Below are 24,498 nucleotides of genomic sequence, written 5' to 3' on the forward strand. Positions count from 1 at the left end.
ATCAACCGTCTACTTTTAATAAACTTTATTTTCCGCAAGTGTATAGCTATCCAACCTCTGAACTAAAATATATAAATGCTGTGATTCCTCATTAAACCACATTTAGACTTGTTCACGGTCTAATGCAGGTACTTATGCCCTACTAGATGTAGCATTTAGCATTTATGCATTTAGCAAATGTTTTTATCGAAAACGACTTACAAAGCAGACGCAATGTTACAGTTATCATCTATATGACAATAAGTTCTATAGAGGAAAATCCCTAGTCAGAATCATCGGTGACAGCAAAGAGATAGAGGAATGTACAGAAAGGCTTTAGAACAGAGGTCTTCAACAGGGGGTCCGTGACCCCTAGGGGGTCCACAGAGGTACTGCATAGGGGTCACGAAAGTTTTGGTTGATTAAACTATTTATTATATTCTCCCCTGCAATTTTTTCCACTCATTGAAATGTCTTTAAATCCACATTAACATGAATTTAGTAAACAGATAAATGAAGGCAGAAGATGTCTTTCAGTCATCAATGCCAGGGGCGGTTCTAGACCAAATGTACCAGGGGGCCAGCAGGGGGCCAGCATGTTTTCATGGTGTAACAGAAAAGCATGAAATAAAAAAAAAAGCAAGATATATATTAAAAGAGCTGCATAAAGTAACATTTCTATTCAATTAGGTTTAATTGAAATTCTATGTCTTAATATACATTCAGAATTTAGGAATTTTACATATTTTTGATTTAATTTAAGTTCGAATGACCTTTTTCTATAAAATCTGAATTAGAACTCAAGAAAAATGGATAAATTCAGCCGTAAAAATTAGAGCAATTTGTTTTGAAAAAAAAAAAAAAACATCTACCAGATGAAAACTGGGATGCTATCTCAACTGAAGCTATCACCTTAATGTTTTATAAATAATTAGTAAAACATAATTTGTAAAGTACTACGTCTTCAGTACAGGGACCAGGACATGATCTACAGAGACACTGGCCCCCGTTGGCCCCTGTCTAGAACCGCCCATGATCAATGGACACACAGGAGCTCTTTCAAGCTGGGCACCGTTTCATTCACAACACCTGTCCCATCAACCAGGAATCAGAAATACTTTAATAATCCCAGGGAGGGATTACTTTAGTTACATTACTCCATCTGTAATAGAGTGACTATAGGACCACATTATATATAATTAGGGGGTCCCTGCTCCGTCTCGCCATCAGTTTGGGGGTCCTTGGCCAGGAAATTGTTGAAGACCCCTGCTATAGCGGGTACAGAGCTATGGTTAAGAGTTAGGATGGAAGATGCTGTTGGAAGAGGATGTTCTTTAGGAGTTTCCTAAAGATAGACTGGGATGCTGCTGTCCTTTTAGTGCTTGGTAGGTCATTCCAACAGCTTGGAACAACCTATGAAAACACTCTGGATTGTCTGAAGTGTGGTTAGGCACTGCAAGACGACAATCCATTTATGACTGGAGTGACCGAGTTATGATATAAAGCCTTTGCTAGATGGTTCAAGTAGACGGGAGCCTTAAAGCACTTTGTGGGCTAGCACCAGGGACTTTTCAAGCTTTTATTGTCATTACACTGTCACAAGTACAGATCAACAACATGAACCCTCTGCATTTAAACCATCCCCTTGGGGAGCAGTGGGCTGCCATTGTGCAGCACCCGGGGAGCAGTTTGGGCTTAAGGGTCTTGCTCAGAGACCCAGAGTGGCAGTCTGTGGGAGTGGGGCTCGAATTCAGAACCTCAGGATTCCAAGCTCTATGCCCTAACCCCTAGGACACCACTCCCCCAATTTGAATTTGATGTGGGCATCCAGGGGTAACCAGTGAAGCTCAATGAACAGAGCGGTGACATGAGACTTTTTGGGCTGATTGAAGACGAGACACGCCGCCGCGTCCTGGATCATTTGTAACGGTTTTACTGTACAGGCTGGGAGAGCAGTAAGGAGTGTGTTACATTAGTCAAGGCAGAAGATAACCATAGACTGTACCAGGAGCTGGGTAGCATGTTTGGTTGGGTATGGCCGGATCTTTGTTATGTTTAGTAGTGTGAAGCGATAAGGTCGAGAAACAGAGGTAACATGATCTTTAAATGTCAGCTGGTCGTCATTCATAGGACCCAAGTTGCTGGCTGCCTTTTATGGAGTCAAAGACAGGGATCCAGTCTGGACGTAAATATTGGTGTGTACGGTTGGTTTGGCTGGCAAAACAAGCTGCCTGTATTTTATTGTTTTGTGTATTTTATTTTATATATTTTATTATATTTACTTGTTTTTACTCTAGTGTAAGGCTAGGCTGAGTTAATGGTAAGTGAAGTTACCATATAAAACTGATCCCTGATGTCATGAATAAAGCAACTGCCAATGTAATCCTTAACTCTGTAAGATCTGGATTAAATTTGTATCTGATCGAGAAGTAGGTAGAAAACGAAACAGGAACTATTGTAGCATAACAATGTAAAAGGAGGAAATTATTTAACCGAAAAGATCCACCTTCCTTGCAGGATGTTGCACTACTGATTACGGGGAACCTAATTCTGTTGGGCATACCTAACTTAGTCAGACTGGATATTGAAACAAGGAGTCAAAACTAAGGATGTGTCTCTGTGGCTTCTTTCTTTGATTTGATGACACACATCAAGTCATACAAGTCTGAGTCCTTTTGTGCTTTACTGCTATTTTAAGATGGCTATCAGAGTTGAGGAAGTCTGCAAACCACTGCTGTAAATAAAAGCAACATGTTAACTCACTCTTTGTCCAATTTGTGTGCAGTGTTTTGCAGTGCGCTCTCTGGGTTGGGTAGAGATGGCTGAGGAGGACCTTGCTCCTGGGAAGAGCAGTGTCGCCGTCAACAACTGCATCCGACAACTGTCCTACTGCAAGAATGACATTCGGGACACCGTAGGCATCTGGGGAGAGGTGAGGGACATTGCTTAGAGTAGGGTTGATATCAATTGATAGCAGATTAACAGGCTTTTTTGAACTGCAGTGATCTGAATCAGGTGTTTTAAAGCAGAGAAACATCTAAAACATGCAGGGCAGTGTGTCTTGGGGACCAAGGTTGAAAGATGCAATACTTTTCTAGGCGTCAACCCAACTTTGGTTTGCAAGAACTTTTTCAAGTCCACCCCCACCCAAACCAAACTTTCCAACTGTTGAACAAAGTTGTCTTCTCTATATAAGATAAGCTACAATCTCTCTTAAAGGAATAGTACACCCAAAACATGATTAGCCTTCATTTTCTACTCACCCCCATGCTGAACAACACTCTGGAGTACTTTTTTGATATCTCAAATGCATCTGGAGATCTGGGAGGCTTCTTGCTGTCTGCTGACATTCAAATAATGGTGGTCTATGGCGCCCGAGACAGAAAGGTCCATAAAAGTCCACAAAAAACGTGTCAATATTCCTCCATACTGCTCGTCCAATGTATTCCAAGTGTCCTGAGTGGGTAGCATCCAGAATTTACTCGAAACAAAGTCATTTAGAATGTTTTTAGAGCATAAACAGTAGTGTATAGGATTTCCTAAAAGCGCGCGCCTGCGAGTTCACGAGTCTACTGAAACCGCGGCAGACCAAACCAGATGAAAGTGCGCATTCAGCGTCTGCTCCGCCGATAATGCAAGCGTAGAAGAAGAAATGTGCTGTTTACATGTGCAAAGAAAGAAACAACGAAAGAAAAATGTCTGAGGACTTCAGTGTTGAGGAAGAGCATGAGTTCTTTGCCGAGCTGAATGCGCACTTTCGTCTGGTTTGGTCTGCCGCGGTTTCCGTAAAATTATTAATATATTACTGTATGTCAAGAGTTAATTTGGTATTTTTTTTAGGATTAAAATCAGGAAACACTTGAAATATTCGGGCAAATTAAGTTTCTCATAAAGCTATTTTGTTTTTTCCACACATTGAGCAGAGGAAATTAGAACTTTGTGTTCTTATGAGCATATTTAAATCATCTGTGGTTGTGTGCTTATTGTGTGCAGGGGAAGGACATGTACCTGGTGCTGGAGAATAACATGCTGAACCTTGTAGACCCTATGGATCGCAGTGTGCTTCATTCCCAGCCCATTGCCAGTATCCGTGTGTGGGGCGTTGGCCGGGACAATGGCAGGTTAGTCACTCGTTCACCGAAATCTACTCTCTGCTCCATCTTTCAGTAATATTTTTTACTTTAAATGCAATTAACATTTAAAGTAAAAGTTCATGGTAACAATGAGGGCATGTGTAAAAATTGCAACTCAGCGGAGTTCATTAATGATGATAATGCCTGATTATTTAACAAAAGGTGCATATAACGTGGGCTCGTTGTTCAGTAGGGAAGATAATATAATAATCTAGACTCTCTGCGATTTCACTATACTGCATGTTTAACTGATGTGAACATTAGATTAAAGATAATGAAGCTTGGTGACCACAAGAGGGAGCTGTTCACTGCCTTAAACAAAAGCAAACCCCTAATGCTAGTTAACAGATGCTGCAGGATGATGTGAACCGGGCTGAGTGAGAATTCCTTTATAACCACTTCATAATCATTTGATCTAAAATCCTTAAGCAGAATCAAGGAGACTTCAAATCCCTCTATCGTAATGAAGGTGTGTGTAATGCACATTGGCAGATAGGAGTGTCAGAGCACTGAGAATAGCTCAGCTGCAGCAGAAGGGGGGGCGGGGGGGCATGGTGATGGGACTAGAGGGAGAGAGGAAAGCTGTCAGAGAGGGGGAGGCATGGTTAGTCCTACCAGGGTGTGGATCAGACAGGTTAAAGGGAGTGTGGGAGCCTGCAGCATCGCTGGGAATCGACACACGATCACACTGAGATAGGAGAATAAACCTCTGTGAGTATATCTGATTCCTTTATTTTTGAAATTTGTGTTTTAGCAAAAAGTAAAACAATACCTCAGAATGAAAGGGTCTCTGTAGAAGGTGTTACTGAGCAGATACTTCTGGTTTATTTTTCCATCATTAATCTGATGGATGCCTGTTAAGATAAGAAATCACTTAGCTTGGTTTAAATGGATGAAGAGCCTCGGATGTTCAATGTGATTAAACTCAAATAAGGCAAGTCTTTATATACATAAAAAAATAATTTTTTATGAAAAATCATCATTCTCTTCTTCCTTTAGTACTTTTTTATAAGAAAAGCATTAAAATGTTGGCTTGTTTTTTGAAAATTTGGAGCAGAGTTGATTTTAATGTTTGAAAAAGGAGTTGCTGTAAAAGTTAGGTTGCTTTTTTTTAATATAAGGACTAATTAATTAATTTAATTCTATTCAGTTTCTGTCTGTAGCACCACATTTGTCAGTAGTAGTCTAAACTTTTAACTTTCTTAAGTTTCTTAAATTAGCACTTAGTTCGGCTAGCCCTAGTCTCTCTGTGTACGAGGAATACAGATTCTTACTGTAAAATTTACATTTCCAAATAAAGAGAAACCAACATCTTCCTTTCTGAACCCTTATTATATATATATATATATATATATATATATATATATATATATATATATATATATATATATATATATAAATTCTCTCAATAAAGAAAATCTCTGGCTGTAAATTAATTCAGTGGTCTGTGGTTTCTCAGTATAACAGACCGATTTAAAGCTCCTGTCACAAAAGGCCACTAAAGACAAATATCTAAAGGTAATGTAAAGTTTCTGGGTAGGTCATGCAGGGCAGCCGCTGCTTTGACTCGCTGCACATGATTTCCCCGTTTTGTCCAAGCATAGTTCACCTTTCCTCCAATTTATCTATTCTCTGTCTCCTCCAGTAACAGGATCATTATCTGCTGTGACTTTCTGTCCTTGTATCGTTAGACTGAATATCTTTTACACCTTTCTTACAAAAGTTCATCATCAGTTCAACTTCTTTACTGGTGGGATGTGACAGGAGTTTATGATAAGCTGTTATAGATGACTACAGCTCAAGATGCTGTGACACATTTAAGTATGTAGAAACTGGCCACCATGTGGGGGGCTGAAGCTATTTACAGTAAAAAGATGATTTTGGGGGGTTTTACTTATGATTGAGCTGGAAATCCTCCTATTATGGTGAAAACTGGTTTCTCACTGTATCTCTAATAAAACTTAATCTGCTGCAGGAATCTTCCTTTTCATTTCTCCCTCTCTGTCACACTCAGACTTACAGCTGTGGTGTTCTTTAGCAGTTTTTTTCATTGTGCAAGCAGCACCTCTGTTAGTGCTTATCTCTTCATGAGCTGTCAATCATCCTGTTATCACTGCTCGAATACAGATTCCCTCAGCAACCAGGTGTTGATGCGATTATCACGCCATACTTGAGATGAGCCATTGCTCCCAGGTGCTCACCCTGTGTCTCCTCTCCTCTATTTTCTTGGACATCTGTCTTCTATACTTCCTTTTTATCTGGACATGAGTTTGATATTTGCAACCTTGCCTTCAAGATAATTTCAAACACCTGAAGTCAAATATCTGGTCTGGGAGTGTCTGCTTTACTGTGTAGAATTGTTTACTACAGCGCCTTACAAAAATAATCACACCCTTGAATAGTTTGAAGGTGTTTTAGCGTCATCCCTATCACCCCTACCAGCATAAGGTAGGGGGTGGCTTTAAAGGGAAAGTGGACGTTTTATTTGATTAGAATGTTTTTTTTCACAGAATCTAAAAAGTATAATTGCATTCTACATAGCGTAATCTTCTAATTGCAGAGGCACTCAATTAACTCGCATTAAACTTAACAGGAGTAAAAAATTAGGTGTGTTTCCATTAATTTGCTAAATGGACTACATTTTTTTATGCTTTGAGGTGGGTTGGTATTCTTATATTTCACAAAAATACAGTGGAGACACTTTGTTCTCATCACAGGAGTTATGGTCTGCAGCTGGACCTTACCTTCCACGTCGCTGCCATGTTTTTTTTTTTTTTTTTTACAACTATCACATGAACAATTTTAATTTTATTTGTTATTTAATGGAAGTACTGCAATTATGACAGATTGATTTTCAAAACCAGCAGAAGATTGACATAGTTTAGCTTATATTTTTAGTGGAAATGCAGCTACTGGCGCTCTTAATTCATCCGCCACACAGAAGGGAAGAGAGAGTTGCAGTTAGAGTGCAGATCCATGCATGTGAATCACAGGGAGCAGATATTCTACCGATAGTAACAGAAAAGTCCTGCAACAATGGACTATAGACAAGCAAGCTTTCCAAGCCACGAAAACAATGAAACCCTACAGGGCAACATCTACATGCTCATTGTTTGTGCAAAGGAAAATCCATATAAAATCATAATTTTGGTAGAAAAATTATAATTAGATTTTTGGCAAGTTTCCCAGTCCTGGTGTATTGCACATCTAAAAGCAAAGTTCTCATGAACAAACATGGTGGCCACAGCATTATGTTGTGGGATTGCTTCTCTTGCTTGGACACAGGGAAGCTGGTCTGAGTAGATGTTGGGATTGGCAGTATGTTCTCCTTTAGCTGTAGTAAACCATTCTTATGTGAACTCTGAAACTATAAGCATCAGTAGTCAATTAGCAAATGCCAGGAATGAAGCTTAAGAAAGGAATGAAGCTTCAGCTTAAATTCAATCTGGAGGACTTATCAGCTTCACCTGAACCACCTGCGATGTTGCTTGCTCAGGTCCAGCCAATTAACTCGGGGAGCCGCACCTTCTCCAAAGCCAATCCCCTTGCAAGATCTCCTTCATTTAGCTCCCGGCCCAGCTTCTCTCTTCTCCACACAAGCAAACTTTCCCCCACCTCCACCCCATCTCCTCCCTCATTCTCAGTCCCTCTCATCCTCTGGCTTATTCCACCACCAGTGTCTGATCAGGTTACTGATTCAAGCATATGTTGATTCACAGCATCAAAGTCTTCTGTTGGGGCCTGAGCACCAAAGAACTTATTTCATTTATGTCTTAAGGTTATGTCTTTATCTGCTTCAATCTCCTCTCCACTGTTGCTACATGCATGGTTGGTGTGAGGGATTGCAGAGAGTCTCAGTCCTCACAATAAGCTGGTTTTCCTTAGATATTTCCTTAGAAATATTTTTAAGAATATGATTGTGTTACCTGTATAAATAACTAATTGAAAGTTTTGTCTGTGTGAGTCTCTGCAGGTTGAATTAGATTCTTTTCTACATTTGATTCTGTATTTTATGTTTATTTATCATATTTTGCATATTATATTATAAAGGCATTTATTTTTTAAACATCCCTCCTAGTTAGATGATCTGCTTCCCTCTGTTTCAACCAATACATATTTTTTTTTTTTAATTCTTCAAACTCTCCCTAAACTCTTATTTCTTTGAGATTTCTTTCCATTGTTCAGAGCATAAGAAGTGGCTGACCAGATGTGTGTGAGCTTGGCTTTCTGCAGCTTGTTTGCTTTTCTTTACTGTCTTCCTTTCTCCCAATGCTTCCATGGATGCAGAGAGAGGTAAACACATTCCTTCCTTCCATCAGCAATCTTTGTAATGTCAGCTCATTGTTATTGTTTAATTTCCTCTATATGTCCTTTCTGTCTGATGTTCAATGTGTTTTTTTTTTTCTTATTTCCTGTATCACCCTGCACAAATAAAAAGAAAGGTAGTAGAGGTGGTTTACCTCCTGCGTCCTTGACGGTCTACAAGTGTTTTTATTCAACGTGCAGACAGACAGGAACATTTGCAGGCGTGTCGGGATGTTTAAAGATCCTGTCAGCTCTGAGGCCTGTGTCCCGTTTCACAGGATCTTTCTAAGATTGGTCCAGAATTATCTTCATTTGAAGACTCTTACTAAAGCTTTAATATTAAATTGAAGTTGCTAACATTTGATCTAAACTGTAAAGCTTACATTTGTATTCAGAGATTATGTCTCTTGATTAGGGGTCTTTACCCTTTTAAAGCCAATGAGCCATTTTGCCTTGAGTCCTTCTGAGTAGTTGTTTTGAACGATAAATATAACTGAATCTTTTTTTTTAAACACATCTTATAATTTTTTGGTAGATAACTGATATGGGAAGTCTTTTGCTATTTCAAACAACCAACTGTTTATTTCCATCTCATGCTTTTAAAGTAAAGATAAACATGTTGCGTTTCATAAAGATGAAGCATGGATTTTCATCCATAGAATATTAGTTGATTGAAAAAAGAACAAAAAAAAAAGAACAACAAAAAAAAAATTCCAAGCTAATGACAAGAAAGGTAGAGTAAAGCATATTTTTGATTATTTTTAAATCATTCTGTTATGAAAATTCTATCAAATATTCTATAAAAAATCAGCCTGCAAAATCTTCTAAGGCAAAAATCTACTATGCTGTTCTTCTACATTGGTTACTTCTTTATATGATTTTATTCCACTATTAAGAGCCATTTTTTGCTCCAAAGCCGCAGGTTGCAGCCCCCCTACTCTAGATTAAATCCAGTGAAACTAGTTAGACCATCAGAAATCCTCCTGATGAGTAGTATGTAGTGTTTGCCATCTAATGTTACTCTGATTACAGCTGTTCTATGAAGGTCTCAGGAGTGTGCTGTAGATAAAATGTGTTAACAAACATGAAGGTCCAACTGAATTAAAAAACTTTAATTACAGAAAGGTAGCTAAGAGGCAAACTGTGGAGCCGCACAGATCCATGGCTTAATGAGGGGAATCTTTTAGTCTCATATTTAGTCTGTAATGAGCCATGAAATGTACAAAGTTAAAAGGTTTTCTGGTTAAAAAAAAAAATAAAAAAAAAGAACTTTTTAACCTACATGTAGAAATGCCATTTATGCAAAACTAACTACTGCATAGAGGTGGTGGCATCATGATATGGGAATGTGGTCAGAGTTAACCTAAATATAGGGCAGTGCTGAAAACCTGCCCGAGACTGCAAAACACTAGACTAATGCGGAAGAAGAAAAAGAAAATGGCCGAGTCAAAGTATGGACACAGCTAATAAAGCATAACTTGAAAAAAGATTAGAATAATGATGCTAGATCAGTAATTTATCCAGAAATTCAAACTGTCACTAGCATGGTGGGATTAACAGCACCTATAACCCAACAGGCGGCGATGCGGTTCCCAAGCAACATATTTGCTTCTAAATCTGTGTTGGGTCTATGTCAGTGTTTCCTAGTCTCTTCTGACTTGTGTATCCCTTTGGGCATTTTGTCTTCCCATACCCTCTTAGTGAAAAGCATTTAACTTAAGCATTTAATTCTTAAGCATTTTATGCTTTTCATTCCAAAAATATAATAAATATGTTGCCTGGAAGTTAGTGAGGAGTCAAAATAAATACAAAATAAATTATAAACATGTATTTATAAAACAGGAGCTTCTCTTAGTAACTCCTTTATAATCATATTTAAACTACTTTTAATTTAATCTACATCCAGTCTTCTCCTCTGCTTGGTTAAATAATACAATATATTTCAACTTAACTGTCATTAGATTGTCACAAGTACAAGGCAATACAATTCCCTCTTTGCATTCAACCCATTCCTTTGGGGAGCAGTGGGTTGCCACTATGCAGCTCCCGAGCAGCAGTGTGGGGTTTAAGGGTCTTGCTTGGGGACCCAGAGTGGCAGTCTGTGGGAGTGGGGCTTGAATTCAGAACCTCTGGGATCCAAGCCCAATGCCCCAACCACTAGGCCACCACTCCTCTAATGTGTGTTTTCTTGTATCGTCCCATTCATTTTTGATGTGTGTCAAAGCTGAAGCCGAAACCAAACATATGATAAAAACTTACTTTTTGGTTGATAAAAGCTTGTTTAATTTTTCAACTGGGTCTTCAGAAAATATAATAGTCCCCAGCCCTATTTTATTTTACTACCTAAGCAATAAAAAATTTTCATATACCCCTTGCAGTGCACTCGCGGACCACTAAGTGTTTGGAATCACTGCTCTAGTTCACAGATAAGGGTCGATTGTGACACTGTGACACTGCATTAGTGTGGTAAAAGTATTCCACATCTCGTAGCTTTTATAAAAAAAAAAAAAATAAATAAAAAAAAGAATGTATCCATCTCCTTCCAATACACTAGCAGTATGCACTACTATCTTACTCTTCGTGATATACATAAATGTTTGTTATAGGCTGTATGAGTACTCCTATAAGGCTTAATACCTTTTCTTCTTGTATACACTCTCAATCCTCTCTGTTCAGCAGAGTTGAATTGTTTTCCACTCCACTGATCTCAGAAAGTCTTTTACCTGCTCCCTCTGTATTTAGCTCCTTCTTGCATCCCACTGCTTTATTGATCTGTGGTGATCGATCAACTTGTATGGGTGTGAATGTATGGCATTTATAACCTCTATAAACATCCCTTCATTCCTCATCTGTGCCCTAGACATGTTGCTTTTTAACCCTGACTTATAGTTCTTATGGCTTTTTTTCTTTCTTTTTTAGGGACTTTGCATATGTGGCACGGGACAAAAACACCAGGATCCTGAAATGTCATGTGTTCCGCTGTGACACGCCGGCCAAAGCCATCGCCACAAGCCTGCATGAGATCTGCTCCAGGGTGAGTTGTTCTAGCCAGAGGATGCTGCACAATCAAAGCCAAATCCATGAACAATTCGCTCCCTGTTGCCAAACACCTTAAGCATGCTACCTTTAACGCTCCTGATACTCAATTTCACTTTATTTTCACTGTTCCTGCTATGGATATGGCACTAATGCATGTTTTTCTTTGTCCCAGTAAACCTTTGATTCAGTCTTTAAAATGAAGGTCTTTATAATTTTAACTTTTCTATATGGACTCTTAACTGGCCCCTGACTTCAGTTCACTGTAGAGACTGTTTTTAATGGGGTCATATTAGGCCTGTTTATTTGCCTTGGGGGATAAATTCCAGTACCAAGGCTCATGTTGTTCTGGCTTGTTCTGGCTCATGGTAACTATGATAGGCTGCCAGCATTGCAACAAATGCTGTTGTCAGATTTCCTATCTATGAATTGTAATTTCAAAGTGGTGGTGACATACCAGTGTGGAAGCAAACAGGAAAAAAAACACCCTGAATGAGGAAAGATACTAAGCTGCACAATGAGCAGAGGCTACCAACCGTCTGTAGACTTGTTAGATTCAGACCACGAAACTTAAAGTGACGTTCAAAGTAGCTAAACAATGCTAAATAAGCTTAATTGAATAAGTTTCAGTAGTTGATCCACACAACTTAAGGCTTTAATCACAAACTGGAATGTAAAATGATGCTTTCTAGACCAGTAGAGAAATGGTCAGGGCACCAATTAACAAGGCAAGGTCCATAAAGACGTTGTTAAATAAATCTGGCCCAGGATGAACTTGAACTTTGCATAGAGTCCTTACCCTAACCCAACACCCTTAGGTTGAACCACAGCAGATACTGAGAGGCAGCCTTTCTTGTCCAGTAACAATGTGTGACCTCAGAAATGCTTTGCTTGAAAACTTTTCAGATGCTTACATGAACAAACTCACCAGAACCGGTACAAAAGCTTATTCAACCCCAAAGACAGAACAATATATGAGCTGTTGATATTTTTGGTCGATATTTTTCTTGTATTAGTATTTGCCGATATGTATGTGTGTTTGCCGATTAATTAATGCATTAAGCGGTCATTTCCTGACCCGCTTGCCTGACGAGCGCTATTTGGATTTGTTAATAGCTTTTTCTTTCAGTTTAAATTGAGAACTTTGTCACATTTGGTATACTTTCATCACATCTATCAAGTAAATTGAGAAAGAGCAAGCAATATCAGCCTGAAATATCAGCCCTTAAAAATGGCAGCACGTATTGTGGATAAGCCTGAATCATGTCAAAGAATGGAATGTTGTTAAACTTTATGTGTGTAACAGTTAAAGTTCATATTTTGTAAGGTTTGGGTCTTTTTAAATCAGACTGGAAGAAGAAGTAAACAGAAAACGGATAAGCGGCTTCTTTGATCTGATAAACTGATTAAAGACCACAGATCTGTGTGAGTTTTATGGTGCTGTTGTTTCCTTCTTCAAAGTGTTGAAGGAACTCTGTTATCTTTGTAGTTTTAAGGTGGGACCTGTTTGTTTTTGTGATTGTTTTCTTGCATGGCCGGACGCCAGGTTCGGCTGTGAAGCTGCTCTAGAGCTCTTTGGTTTGATTTGTTTCATCCCCCTCCAGCTGCTTCTCTCATCCACTTTCACACATATTATAAATGCATCTTCTTGTTATGCCCAGTTTCTTTCTGCCGTGGTGTAAAAAATCCATTCTTTTCTCCAGATAATGACGGAGAGAAAGAATGCCAAAGCCCTGGCAGGGGGTTCACTCCATGAAAGGATGCAGGCGGGGTTGGATCTCCCTTTACAAGGTGCGCCTCATCCATATATTCATCCACTCTGTGGGACCCAGGAGACAATAAATACTACAACAGACATCAAATAGTAAAAGTTGTCACCTTTATGCCAGCATGCCTGCAGAGTCACCATCTCTAACAGCAGGATGTTTTAGGGTGACTATTGCCAAGAATTACCAGGAGTATGAGGGCAGTTTGAAGTAGAAGTCATGTAGGAGGCGTTAAAATCAACTGATGTATTACTAAGTAAACACATTTATGTCTGTGAGCGCATCCTGTAGCTTCTTTCCTTGCTCACATCCTGTTGCTATGCTCATAAAACTTTAAACAATGAGAACCTATCACATAAACACTTGTTGGTTTGCAGATATAAGGAGGTTAGGATCTAGCAAATGAGAAATGCGTGGTAAGGCTGCACAAGTTGTGTACAGAAAAAGAAAGTGATAGGAAAGAAAAAAGAAGAGAAAAGTACATTGAAGTGGCATAATAGATACAGATAAAGAAATGCAATCGTATGATGCCTCAGCGTTCTGTCCTCCTCGCTTTTTACTGTTACATTTCCAAGAGATGAAGATGGGGACGCCTTCATGTCACTTCATCTCTCTCTGTGACAAAACCCTGATTGAAAAAAATAATAATAATGTAAAGAGCTTCAAAATAGTTCATCGCTTATTTAGTTGTGTAATCTTAGTCTAAAAAAATCTGAAAAGTCTAATCTTTTATTTTGTTTCCTTAACAGACAAACTTCAATGTTAAGGAATAATTGGTTGTTTTATGAAAGTTCCCAAAGTACTTGTACCTAAAACAGTCCTTTTCCCACAACACATTTTATGTTGATCCAATATTCTAGGATTTCATTTCTTTTTGGTTAAAGTATTCTTTATTTGACTATTTTATTATAGTTGGAGAGCTGCAGTGTCCTTTTTTACCAAGTATGCATGATAACTAGACCTGCTCAATTAATTGGGAAGATAACTGTGGAGGATCTGTGAACCCTTGTTTCTGAGGTCCTGGGAAACGTTTTGGAGAACATCATTAGTGGAGATTTTAGATCAAACTCTAGTTAATGTAGAAAAAGATTAACCAGACACTAAATCATCTGTCTTCCATGGGCATTTCAGTGTGTAGACCCAAACCCTTTAGAAAACCTGTGAAACGATTGAATAGGAGATCATCTAAAATAGATTGTGGGAAAAAACAAAGATTCATCAATCAGCTGCTACTCTGTGACATGTAGGAGAGCTGGCCTGATCTCTTTGGGAAAAAGAGATTTTAAGTATCTTCTCACTATAAGCCGCACCTACAGAGTTAAAAACAAAACAAATGTGTGTAAAAATGTACATATAAAAGCCACACCGGATTATAGGCAACTGAGATCTACTGAACTGTTCCACCAAGCCTGTAGGGGGAGCTCTACATATCACCCGTAAGGTAGCTTGTTGGCTCATAGCAATAAGAGCTTCTACTGAAAGATGGGGTTTCGTCAGCTCTTTAGCCGTTTCTTGATATTTGTACTTGTGCGTTCTCATGTACTCGTGAAACGTCATCAACCTCAGCCCTAGTAGTGTTTCAGTTCACAAGAACAGCTGACCGAGAACTGACAAAGTCCCCGGATGTTGTTCTCGCCCCTCCCTATTTACTGAGTATGCATCAGAGAAGACTTGTCCGTTCTTGAGATTGACAGCTGTCCCAGCATGCACTGCGGCACCTTTCAATGGAGCGCTCACAGAGCTCAGAGTATTAAGTTAAAGTTCCCTTTCTGTTGCTGTTGTTCAATAAAAGTATGTTTTAAGATAATTTGAGGCGAGAATATTATACTTCATTTAGTGACATTATACGTCACTATATGGCCCATTTACCGATTTAATGCGTAATAAAAAAGAAAAAATCTAAAGTTGAGAGGACCGCAGCAACCAGCAGACGTCCCAGGGTAACGGCAGCCAGGGCTAACTGCAGCCCGTCTGCAGCGGCCCTCTGTCAGCATAGCAGTGTGAGAAGGACCGCTGGCTCTAATGGTGATTTTTTGTTTCATTTGGCAAAATGTTAATTTGATTTGTGTTTATCTGACTTTGTTCATTATTATTCCCCTACTAAATGAAAAAAGTAAGAATTTATTATTATCTAGAAACTATTAATGACAGGAGCCAAGCGTGTGGTGACATCACGAGTACGCTTCTGTTCCAATTGACCCATATTTATGCTGCTTGCTCCAGTTCTCCCTGAGTCCAGACTTTCCTGTGTTCTTCTCAAGAACATACTTGGCGAGGACACAAGTCCATAGTTGTGTTCTTGTAAATTGAGAAACGGATTTTTATTTCAGCTCTGCAGGAGTTGCACACCGTCTCTTCGTTGTTTCAACAGCTTTAATGCAGCAAATAAATGTAAAAATATGATAATCCGGGGGATTTGTTCTCTATAGTGCCTGCTGCTAGCATGTGCTTGTGCTAAATAAAAATTAGCCTCTTCCTTGATTTTTAACTTTGCCTTCCACCCCCTAGGAGTTGTGAGAAAAAAAATGTTTGGAAAAATTGTGCACCCTGTGTCTTAAAAATTATGATTTCTGTATGTAATTAGGGTGCTGGGATAAAATGTATCAAAAGGGTTTTATAGGAGGGTCTTCGCAATCCCTCCTATAGCTGAGATACAGGAGTAATGTGAATGATCACTTTATTGTCTTGTAATCTGTTTAAAATTATGAATCCCTAGGATTTGAATGACAAAAGATTGATGAGAATAAAACAGAACAAAACTGCAGTGCAACTATGATTATGAATTGTACCATTATTTAGTCTCATTTCTGCTGTGTTTTTGTTTACACTGAAAAGCACGCATTAGTTCCCCTTGTTGGGATGCAAAATAATGTGATTTAAAGGACTACTTGGTGAAAAATTTTCTGTTGCTCTGAGCTGTTGTTCATTTCCTGATGACTTTCTCCCAGCAGAGTTCCCTACACCAAAGACTGAACTGGTTCAGAAATTTCAGGTGCTCTACCTGGGAATGATGCCTGTGGCCAGACCAATAGGTGGGTCCACTAAACAGAGACGTGGCTGCAAATACAAATGGTTTTAAATATGACCGTAAATGTAGTTTGAGCTGTGATCTTGTTTAAAAACATTCTGTTTTGCAGGCATGGATACACTGAACAGTGCTATCGACAGTCTTATTGGCTCTTCCAACAGAGAGGACTGGACTCCTGTGGCCCTTAATGTGGCAGATGCCACTGTGACCATCAGCAAAGACAAGGTTAGACATCTGCCCCTGGACTAACCTATCCCGCTCTTTGTCCCCGTCAGACTCATTAACTATATTTACGTCCTTATCTTGTTGCAAAGCACAATTTTTAAATATTAAAATGGTCAGACATTTGAGTGATGGCTCCTTCATCTCTCCTGCTCAGACTTCAAGACAAATAAAAGGACTTTTGTTATAAGTTTCTTAAATACTTATATTCTGTAAGCGTCTCAGTTCCCGTAATTTTAGTGCAAAAAAGACGAACAGCGTTGTGTTGTTGACAGGTCTTATTCAGATTTCAAATCAACTTTTACATGAAGATAAATGCTCTTATTAATCCCACATCCGTATCTCTGACTAGGATGAAGAGGAAGTGCTGGTGGAATGCCGCGTCCGTTTCCTGTCTTTCATGGGCGTCGGCCGTGACATACACACGTTTGCCTTCATCATGGACGCTGGCAGCCATCGCTTCGACTGCCATGTTTTCTGGTGTGAGCCCAATGCTGGAAGCGTTTCTGAAGCTGTGCAGGCAGCTTGTATGGTGAGTCTTAACCTCTTTAAAAGGTTCAGGTGATGAAAAATAAATGATGTTATAGAAAGAGGCCTTTAAAACAAAGGCCGTATGTGCAAAGAGGAGACGGGGAGATAAATAACTAAAGCTCCTGTCAGGTCTGATCTGCAGCAGTCACAGACATACTGACACAGAGGGTTAATTAGACTGTGGAAACCAGCATTTCGGGTTGCGCATTAAATAAATAATATCATTCAGAGTTACTTTTCCCCTAGTTCCACAGCTGTAGAAAATTATCTCAGCTCCTTTGCCAAATAAAAAAGGCAGAAACATGTTTTAAATTATAGTTAGGGCTTTGCAGTTAATCTAATTTGTGTTTCAGTTTTCATTTCCATTCCAAAAAAACACAAAATCCTTCCGAGTAAACCTGTAATACAATTGCAGTTTCCAAATCTACCAACATCTGAGTTCTGGTACTTTAAAGCTACAGTGTGTAATTTTCAGCGACATCTAGCGGTCAGACTGCAGACTGCAGCAACATGAACGTCTCCCCCCCCACCCCTTCTCCCCCCCAACAGTACGGCGAGCGTTACGGGACAAAATGTCTTCCACGACGTCCGCATCACCTACCTTCTCAAGTGATGAGGTTTGTTTACATAGATAATTTTACAGATAGTATTTCATTAGTCTGTGTAGGGTATAGATTTCATGTAGACTTTAGATAATAAATATACCCGTTATTTTTTCTACATCGTTGTGACGTTTTGGTGAGCTGCTTTGCATGGTGATATAAACAGATGAAGTAATTGTAGTCATTAGTTTAACAGCGAGATTGTGTTCGCTGGAAGAATATATATTCCCCGTTTACAGAGTCCAAGTCTTGTTTGTTGCACGGGGGTTACAAGGCGAGGAAGAGGGCAGAGGGTGAGGGCAGAGAGGGCGGGGTTGGCGTGCAGCGGTGCCAGCGGGGTGAGAGCAGAGGAGGAAAGGCTTGAAGATCTCCAAAGGAGCCGGAGAGAAGTAACCGAGGTATATATCCAGAAAATTATTTTACAGAAAATTACTGAATCTTTACCTGTGAAACGTCAGGGACGTTGCTGAATAAGTATACTGTAGAGTAACAGCATCATCACGCAGCATGTTATTGTTTTAGACAGGTCTGAGCATCCTGTACTCCAAAAACTGCAGTGATATTAGACAATTGTGTGTGTAGGATTAATTACCTGTCCAAGAGAAAACTGGCAACTTGAGCGTCACTTTGAAAACCGTTTTCCTCCATCAGTGACTTCCATCGTGTAAATGCCGTGCCAATGTTGATCCGTGTTTTTTGCCGTTTCTTGTCACGCTTGCGTTTATTCTCGTTGTGTTTCCGCTTCTTAGATGACGGGGGTTCGGTGTCCGCCGCTTTTCGTTGTGATACAGAGTCGGCATGATCCTCCATTCGTCTGAACAGTTTGCAAAGTCACTCACGCCTGCCGCCTTGTTCACCTTTCTTGTTACTGAGGCGCAGTATACCTGCTTCTTCTTCTTCTTTGGTTTCAGGCAGACTAAACGCTTCTCAGGCATAATACTGCCATCTACTGTTCAGTACCGTCTCAGTTAATCTCTCTCAACTTGCCGTAGTTATTTTCGAGCGTAATGGGCGATCTCGCAATCGCTAGTTTTTTGGCTCTGCGCTGCCGTAGCGCAAAGATGTCTGCCTCCATGGCTGCGAGACCCGCTCCTATGTAATTATAAATAACGAATTCTAAGGCAACGCAAATATTATGGTTAAAAGGCTGAGCTCATAGGTGATGATAAATAACATAGTTATGTATAATATATTAAATTTCTGACTTTATATCCCTGTAATTATTACACACTGTAGCTTTAAGCAATTAAAAAAAGCAGATGATGTCTCATTTTTAAAACTCACTTTTTTCCCCAGTAGCAGCTGGTTTAAGCCATGGAGGCACAGATCCATATTAAAAATGAATGAAAGCCATTTAGGATATTTGTTTTGACAGTTTAGGGTTTAGCTCTAAATATTTCAGCATTTCAGACGCAGGTTGGGATTTTCTGTCAATGCACTGAGAATGCATGTTCAAATGAACTATTCACACGGGAGAAATATTCAGACCCTTTTAGACAAATTTCAATTTTATCAGTTAACAGTTTTTCTCTTAAGATTGATCAACATAGAGTGCTTATCTGTTAAGCGTAAGGAAAATAATCAGTGGCCTTTAAATTTTATTAGTAATCATAATCTTGAAATGGCGTTATTTGTATTTTGGCTCTCCTGAGTCCATAGCGCCACATTTTACTGCAGTGACAGCTGCAAGTCTTTGGAATATATTTATAGTAGTGCTGTCAATCGATTAAATTTTTTTAATCGCGACTAATCGCATCAATGCCTAAGTTAACTCGCGATTAATCGCATTTTAATCACACATTTGTTTTCTGATTGAAAATCATTTAAATACTCTCGATGACATACAAAAAATACATACAGGCTAGGTTTGTGCCAATGTTCTTTTTTTAAAAAGAAAACAGGTCACAGATACTGATTTATGCCATAGAAACATATGGCAAGAAGATGGGGAGGCATGTAGCAAAAAATAACAAATATGTAGCCAAAAAAAAGGCCCTGAAAACAGGCTGATGTAAAAGACAGTCTTTACAGTTAATACAGTCTTTTGAACAAAGACAAGCATTTTACCCTACTGCTATAAAATTTAGTACAGTTAACATTAGATGTTAATTAACCAAGGTAATAATGAACAATTTTCCATCAATACATCAAAATCAATAGACCGACATCACTAGATGGAGGTAGTCTATGCTCTAGAAAGTTACTTTTCAGCCTCTTAACAAAAATGAGAACACACACACACCCACCCACCCACCCACCCACACACACACACACACACACACACACACACCCACCCACCCACACACACATACACACACACACACACACACACGATACCGACCTGTGGCGTACACAGACAGCAAGAGTGCCGTAGCAGATTCCATTTCACCTCAGTAATCTGTTTTCTCAGCGTATTTCAGGTTGCTACTAGTTACCAGACACTCAACTTGTTTGTTGGTGGTGGGGCTTAAAGAAAAGGCACTAGCGCCACCCAGTGTATGAGCGTCTTTTTTCCTTGAGGATCTCCGCTCTCGAAGCCTATGAGAAATGCATAGACTGGGGGAAAATAGCCCCGCCTTCCCGCAGGCTGCAGCGGGATGTACTTGGAAAATTGTACCATAAAACCACATAGCGTTAATCTCACGTTAAAAAAATTATCGCCATTAAAATGGCCTCGCGTTAACGCGATAATTTTGACAGCACTAATTTATAGTGATCAGCTACCCAAATGTAGGCGCAGAGTAGTATCTTTGGCTGAGCCATTTAAAATGATGTAGATTAAAGCCTTGTAGGTTGTTGTTCTGGAAGGTGGCCCCCTGCTACAGTCCTGAATATTTTGCAGATTCAAATCAGTTTTCTTTCTAAATCATCTCATATTTAACATATTTAACTTCCCATAACCATTACCGTTTCACCACTCCCCAGCATAATGCTGCCATCACCATGTCTCCCCAAATGGTGGTGGATGAGTTTCTGCACAAAGCCCAAACAGTCTGACCAGAGCATCATCTTTAGCTTTGTCTCCCACTTGGCTTGTAAAAAGCTCCAAACGGTTCTACTTTTGCCTTCTTTAAACTACTATTTTTCCCACACTTATTCATAAAAGACGGGTTTCTAAATTTTATTAGGCCTTAAATCCAATTTTTCAACCCAAGCTATGGCTTTGTGCACCTCAGAATTACCATGAGCCTCTTGCCTGCTTCTCTGATTACCTAGCGGTAGATGGCCATGTCCTACATCATTTTCAGATGATATGCTCCAACGAATAATGTACTGGTCTGCACTGGTCTATTACCAGTAAAATGCTGAAGAAGTGAAGCACTGTGTCTGATGTTCAGTAGTTTTTATTTAATTTATCATCCTCATTTATTATAATTATAGCTTAATACTTCAGTGGAAGCCTAATCTCTTTCTAAACTCTTCAGTGTTTTTATTCTGTCCGTACGTTTGCAGCCTTTCCCACACCAAACACCATCTGTAGTCTGTGGTGTATATACTGAACTTCTCCGTCTGCTGTCTGACATATGAGAGTCCACTGCAGGCCGGGCCATTGATCACCGATCTGATATTTGGATATATGGCCACACACACAGACAGACACAAACACACACTCTCCGAAGCAGATCGACGGTGGCCAGAACCGTTAGTCATTACTATTGATCCCAGCCTGCACCAGTCCAGCTCCCTCCTCATCAGTCTTTCACTTACATACCTCTGCTGTCGTTTACTCAGCAGCTGTAGCTCTGTGATTTACACTCTGCCTCTATGTTCTGCTCTCTCTCCCTTTCTCTCAGCTGCGGTATCAGAAATGTCTGGTGGCCCGGCCGCCCTCCCAGAAGGCCTGTGGCTCATCGCCCCCCGGAGACTCCGTGTCCCGTCGGGTCTCGACCAGCGTGAAGCGAGGCGTCCTGTCGCTCATCGACACCCTCAAGCAGAAGAAGCCCGTCACAGAGCTGCCACAGTAACAGCAGCAAGCCAGTACAGGCTTTCCCTAACACAGCTCCTAGTCACCATGGAAACTTCATCGCTTCGCTTCCAAAGCCTCGCCACCATCACAGGCTCCATAGTAGAGTAGCTACAGGTTTGATGGAATCTCCAGTGGATGGGTTTGTTTGGAATCAAATCTTCAGAGATCAGTTTAGTAGCCGTTCAAAACTACGATTCCAGATCAAACAGGAGCGTCTGAGACAGTCAAGTGATTACCTCCCATTTTTCTCAGTACCATCGTGAGGAAAAGAGGGAACAACCCGGAGAAGCAGGAGGCGCTCCTTTAAGCACAGCACGTGTGCCACGGCCGAGCTCATCACTCACCAAATCGCCCATCTCTCCACGCTTTTCTGTGTATCTGTGTTTACGCCTGTCAGCATGATGCCCCACACCGGGCACATCTCCCCGCCATCTGTTAACCCGCAGTAGCTCCTCTCCCTCTCCGACGCTGCCTCCCGTCGTCCTTAGTAGATCTAAACGTCAGAACAAAACAATGAGAGGGAACGAGTGAGAAAATAAAGCCATCTTGTTCCTGGATGAACAAAGAAAGCTGCTATAGACTAGAGAGAATCCAGTGGAGCCTGTTCAGCTGAGTGTGCATGAAGTTTTTTTTTATTATTATCTAAATCTGAACCGTTTTAAACAATGTGGAAAAAGTGCTGCTGCTTTCAGAGACACAAGTAGGAAAATCGGAGGGCCGCAGATATATTTGAGCTTGGAACGAGTGGTGACTCGTCACCTGAATCATGCTTCATATCTCTACCTTTTCCGTCTAATGTTTTTTTTTTTTTTAGTATTGTATTTGTGATCTTTGAAGAAATAACAGATAATAGCCATAAAGGGAAGGAAGGCCAGCAGACAGTTTTCTCTCTCTGGTTAGCAGTGCTAGACTGGCTGCTTTGAAGACAAGGAGACATCAGCATGCTGGGGGGAGTCTGATAGACCTTAGGGATGTTTTTCTGTCTCTATGATTGTTTGGGTTTAAATATGTCTAAGAAAGGAAGTGATTCGCCTATTTAAGGAAACCCACCTGTAGGTTGGAGGGACTCAAACCGAGCAACTTTCTCGGGCTGCTATCCATCTCCTGGGTGCTTTTGTTTAGGAAAAATGTTTCCATCAGTGCCATTATTTTGCTAGCTTTAGGTCTGTTTTCAAAAAAGCATAAATGTTTTTTCCACTTTGCTATCTCTGTGCTCTCCCAAATCTGACCCTTCTGATGTACAGTAGAAGAATCAGTTATTAATCTTGATCGTTCTAAAATACTTTTAGTCTATCGCCAAGGAAACTGTTGACTTTACCTGTTTTCAAACATCTTTGCAAATATATAGAGCAATGAAATACTTTATCAGCAAAAGAGAATCTGCAGAAATAAAATCACATGGCCTTGAAGGCCTGAGGTATTTTTCATTTAGATGTGATGTAATTCTAAACTCTTTATTTATATTGAAAGGATTATTGGGCCTATTTCTAAAGTCTTGTTCTTTATTTCCATGTTTTAGCTCAGTTAATCAGTGAATCTCTGAATAATTTAATTTATTTGTAATTGGAAACTAGGAAAATAAAATACCTCGGATTAATGAGTCGCAGCTGTTTAAAAACAGCCAAATGTTGTTCCTTTTAATCAAAGCACATCTGTTGTAGCTTTCCAGTCTGGCTCATGGAGTTCTCCATGGGGTCAGACAAACAGCGCCCCCTATAGTAAGAAATCCTGCTGCTAAAACCTGAAGTCCAGGACCTTGCAGATACAATTCAGTTAAAGTAGCTTAAATAAATCATGCATTAGTCATTCTGATGGCTTGTATTTCATTCCTGCACTGTTCTGTTTACTATCCAAGGTTATTTCTTGTTTTGCTCTTACCAGACTTAATGCTATAGGAAAACAACATGGCGCTACTACACATTTAACACAGCAGCATAAGAGTTTGACCCCTCAGTAAACAAACTAAACGTTTTTTGAAAATGAATTTTCATTATTGGAGAGTTTGATAAAAGCAGGAGGACCATGCAGCCCGTCAACAGTCTTGAAATTACAACAAAATATATATATTTTATGCATTTTGTGGCTTTAAGGCCATTAGAGTGAATCAAAAAAAAAAAAAAAACTTAACTGAACTAAAATAGTCAAGTCAAATTCTTAATAGTGCACTAGACTATTGCTGTATTTGCTGTTATTTAGCTTACTTGTTTTTATAAGCACACTTGTTTTTATTTTGTATTGTAGTTTTTCTTCTCTATCCTCTCTGATCACTTCATCCGCCTATCATGCAGATTTTTTTTTAAGGTAAAAGCTAACAGCAAACACTGCTTCCGCGCAGGCCTATACCCAGCTTACTAAAACATGCTGGAAGAAGTCAACGTTTTCCATGTGGTGAGCTAACGGAGACATGAGCATCGGTGCCATCTTTTTCTTGCCAGTAGCATGTAGCAAGTAAAATCACGTAACTTCAAGGACCTTGTTTTGTATCAGAGAATGATTGGAAAGTTAATCCTCTCCCCCCCTTTTTCACAGAATGATGATGACGTGTGAATAAGACATGTTTGTACAGATAATCCACTCAGTGTAACATTTATTGTTGTTATAAGCTTTGTCTTTATTTTTGAATGCCTCATATTTTCTTACAGGTTATTATAGAAAAATGCCTTTTCTGAATCATACCAAATGGCCAAAGTGTAAAATACGTATATAAATTGTTGTAGATAGGAAAATATGAAAGCAAATAATGAGAAAGCGAGCGGGCGATTAGACATTTTTACACTTAAGTTGATGCTGAATTTAACTGTGCAATTTTATCTATGCATTCTTTTGATCTGGAGAAAAAGGAAAGTTGTGAGGAGCGTTGCATGTCCTCAGCTGGTCAAAAGAGAGACTTGAGTGTATTGAACAAAACTATTTTTTATTTTATTTATTG

The 24,498-nt window shown here is 39.5% G+C and overlaps 1 protein-coding gene across 6 annotated transcripts in view; it reads left to right on the forward strand.

Moving 5' to 3' along the window:
* apbb2b (amyloid beta (A4) precursor protein-binding, family B, member 2b) overlaps nt 1-23,930 on the forward strand; it is a 75,689-nt gene extending 51,759 nt beyond the window's left edge. For 2 of the 6 annotated variants that reach the window (XM_038290293.1, XM_038290297.1), the window contains 9 exons: nt 2,765-2,911; nt 3,973-4,100; nt 8,400-8,405; nt 11,337-11,451; nt 13,157-13,244; nt 16,168-16,251; nt 16,357-16,472; nt 16,822-17,001; nt 21,397-23,930. In XM_038290293.1, the coding sequence (XP_038146221.1) occupies nt 2,765-2,911; nt 3,973-4,100; nt 8,400-8,405; nt 11,337-11,451; nt 13,157-13,244; nt 16,168-16,251; nt 16,357-16,472; nt 16,822-17,001; nt 21,397-21,567 (1,035 nt within the window). In that variant the 3' untranslated portion in view covers nt 21,568-23,930. Of the gene's footprint in view, nt 1-2,764; nt 2,912-3,972; nt 4,101-4,701; nt 4,824-8,399; nt 8,406-11,336; nt 11,452-13,156; nt 13,245-16,167; nt 16,252-16,356; nt 16,473-16,821; nt 17,002-21,396 lie in introns of those variants that run through there. The other 4 variants (XM_038290294.1, XM_038290295.1, XM_038290296.1 and 1 more) reach the window with 4 other exon arrangements.
* Nucleotides 23,931-24,498: the final 568 nt, after the last annotated feature.

The sequence above is a fragment of the Cyprinodon tularosa genome, unplaced genomic scaffold, assembly GCF_016077235.1.
Source record: "Cyprinodon tularosa strain WSP-4 unplaced genomic scaffold, ASM1607723v1 ctg279, whole genome shotgun sequence".
Taxonomy (NCBI): Eukaryota; Metazoa; Chordata; class Actinopteri; order Cyprinodontiformes; family Cyprinodontidae; genus Cyprinodon; species Cyprinodon tularosa.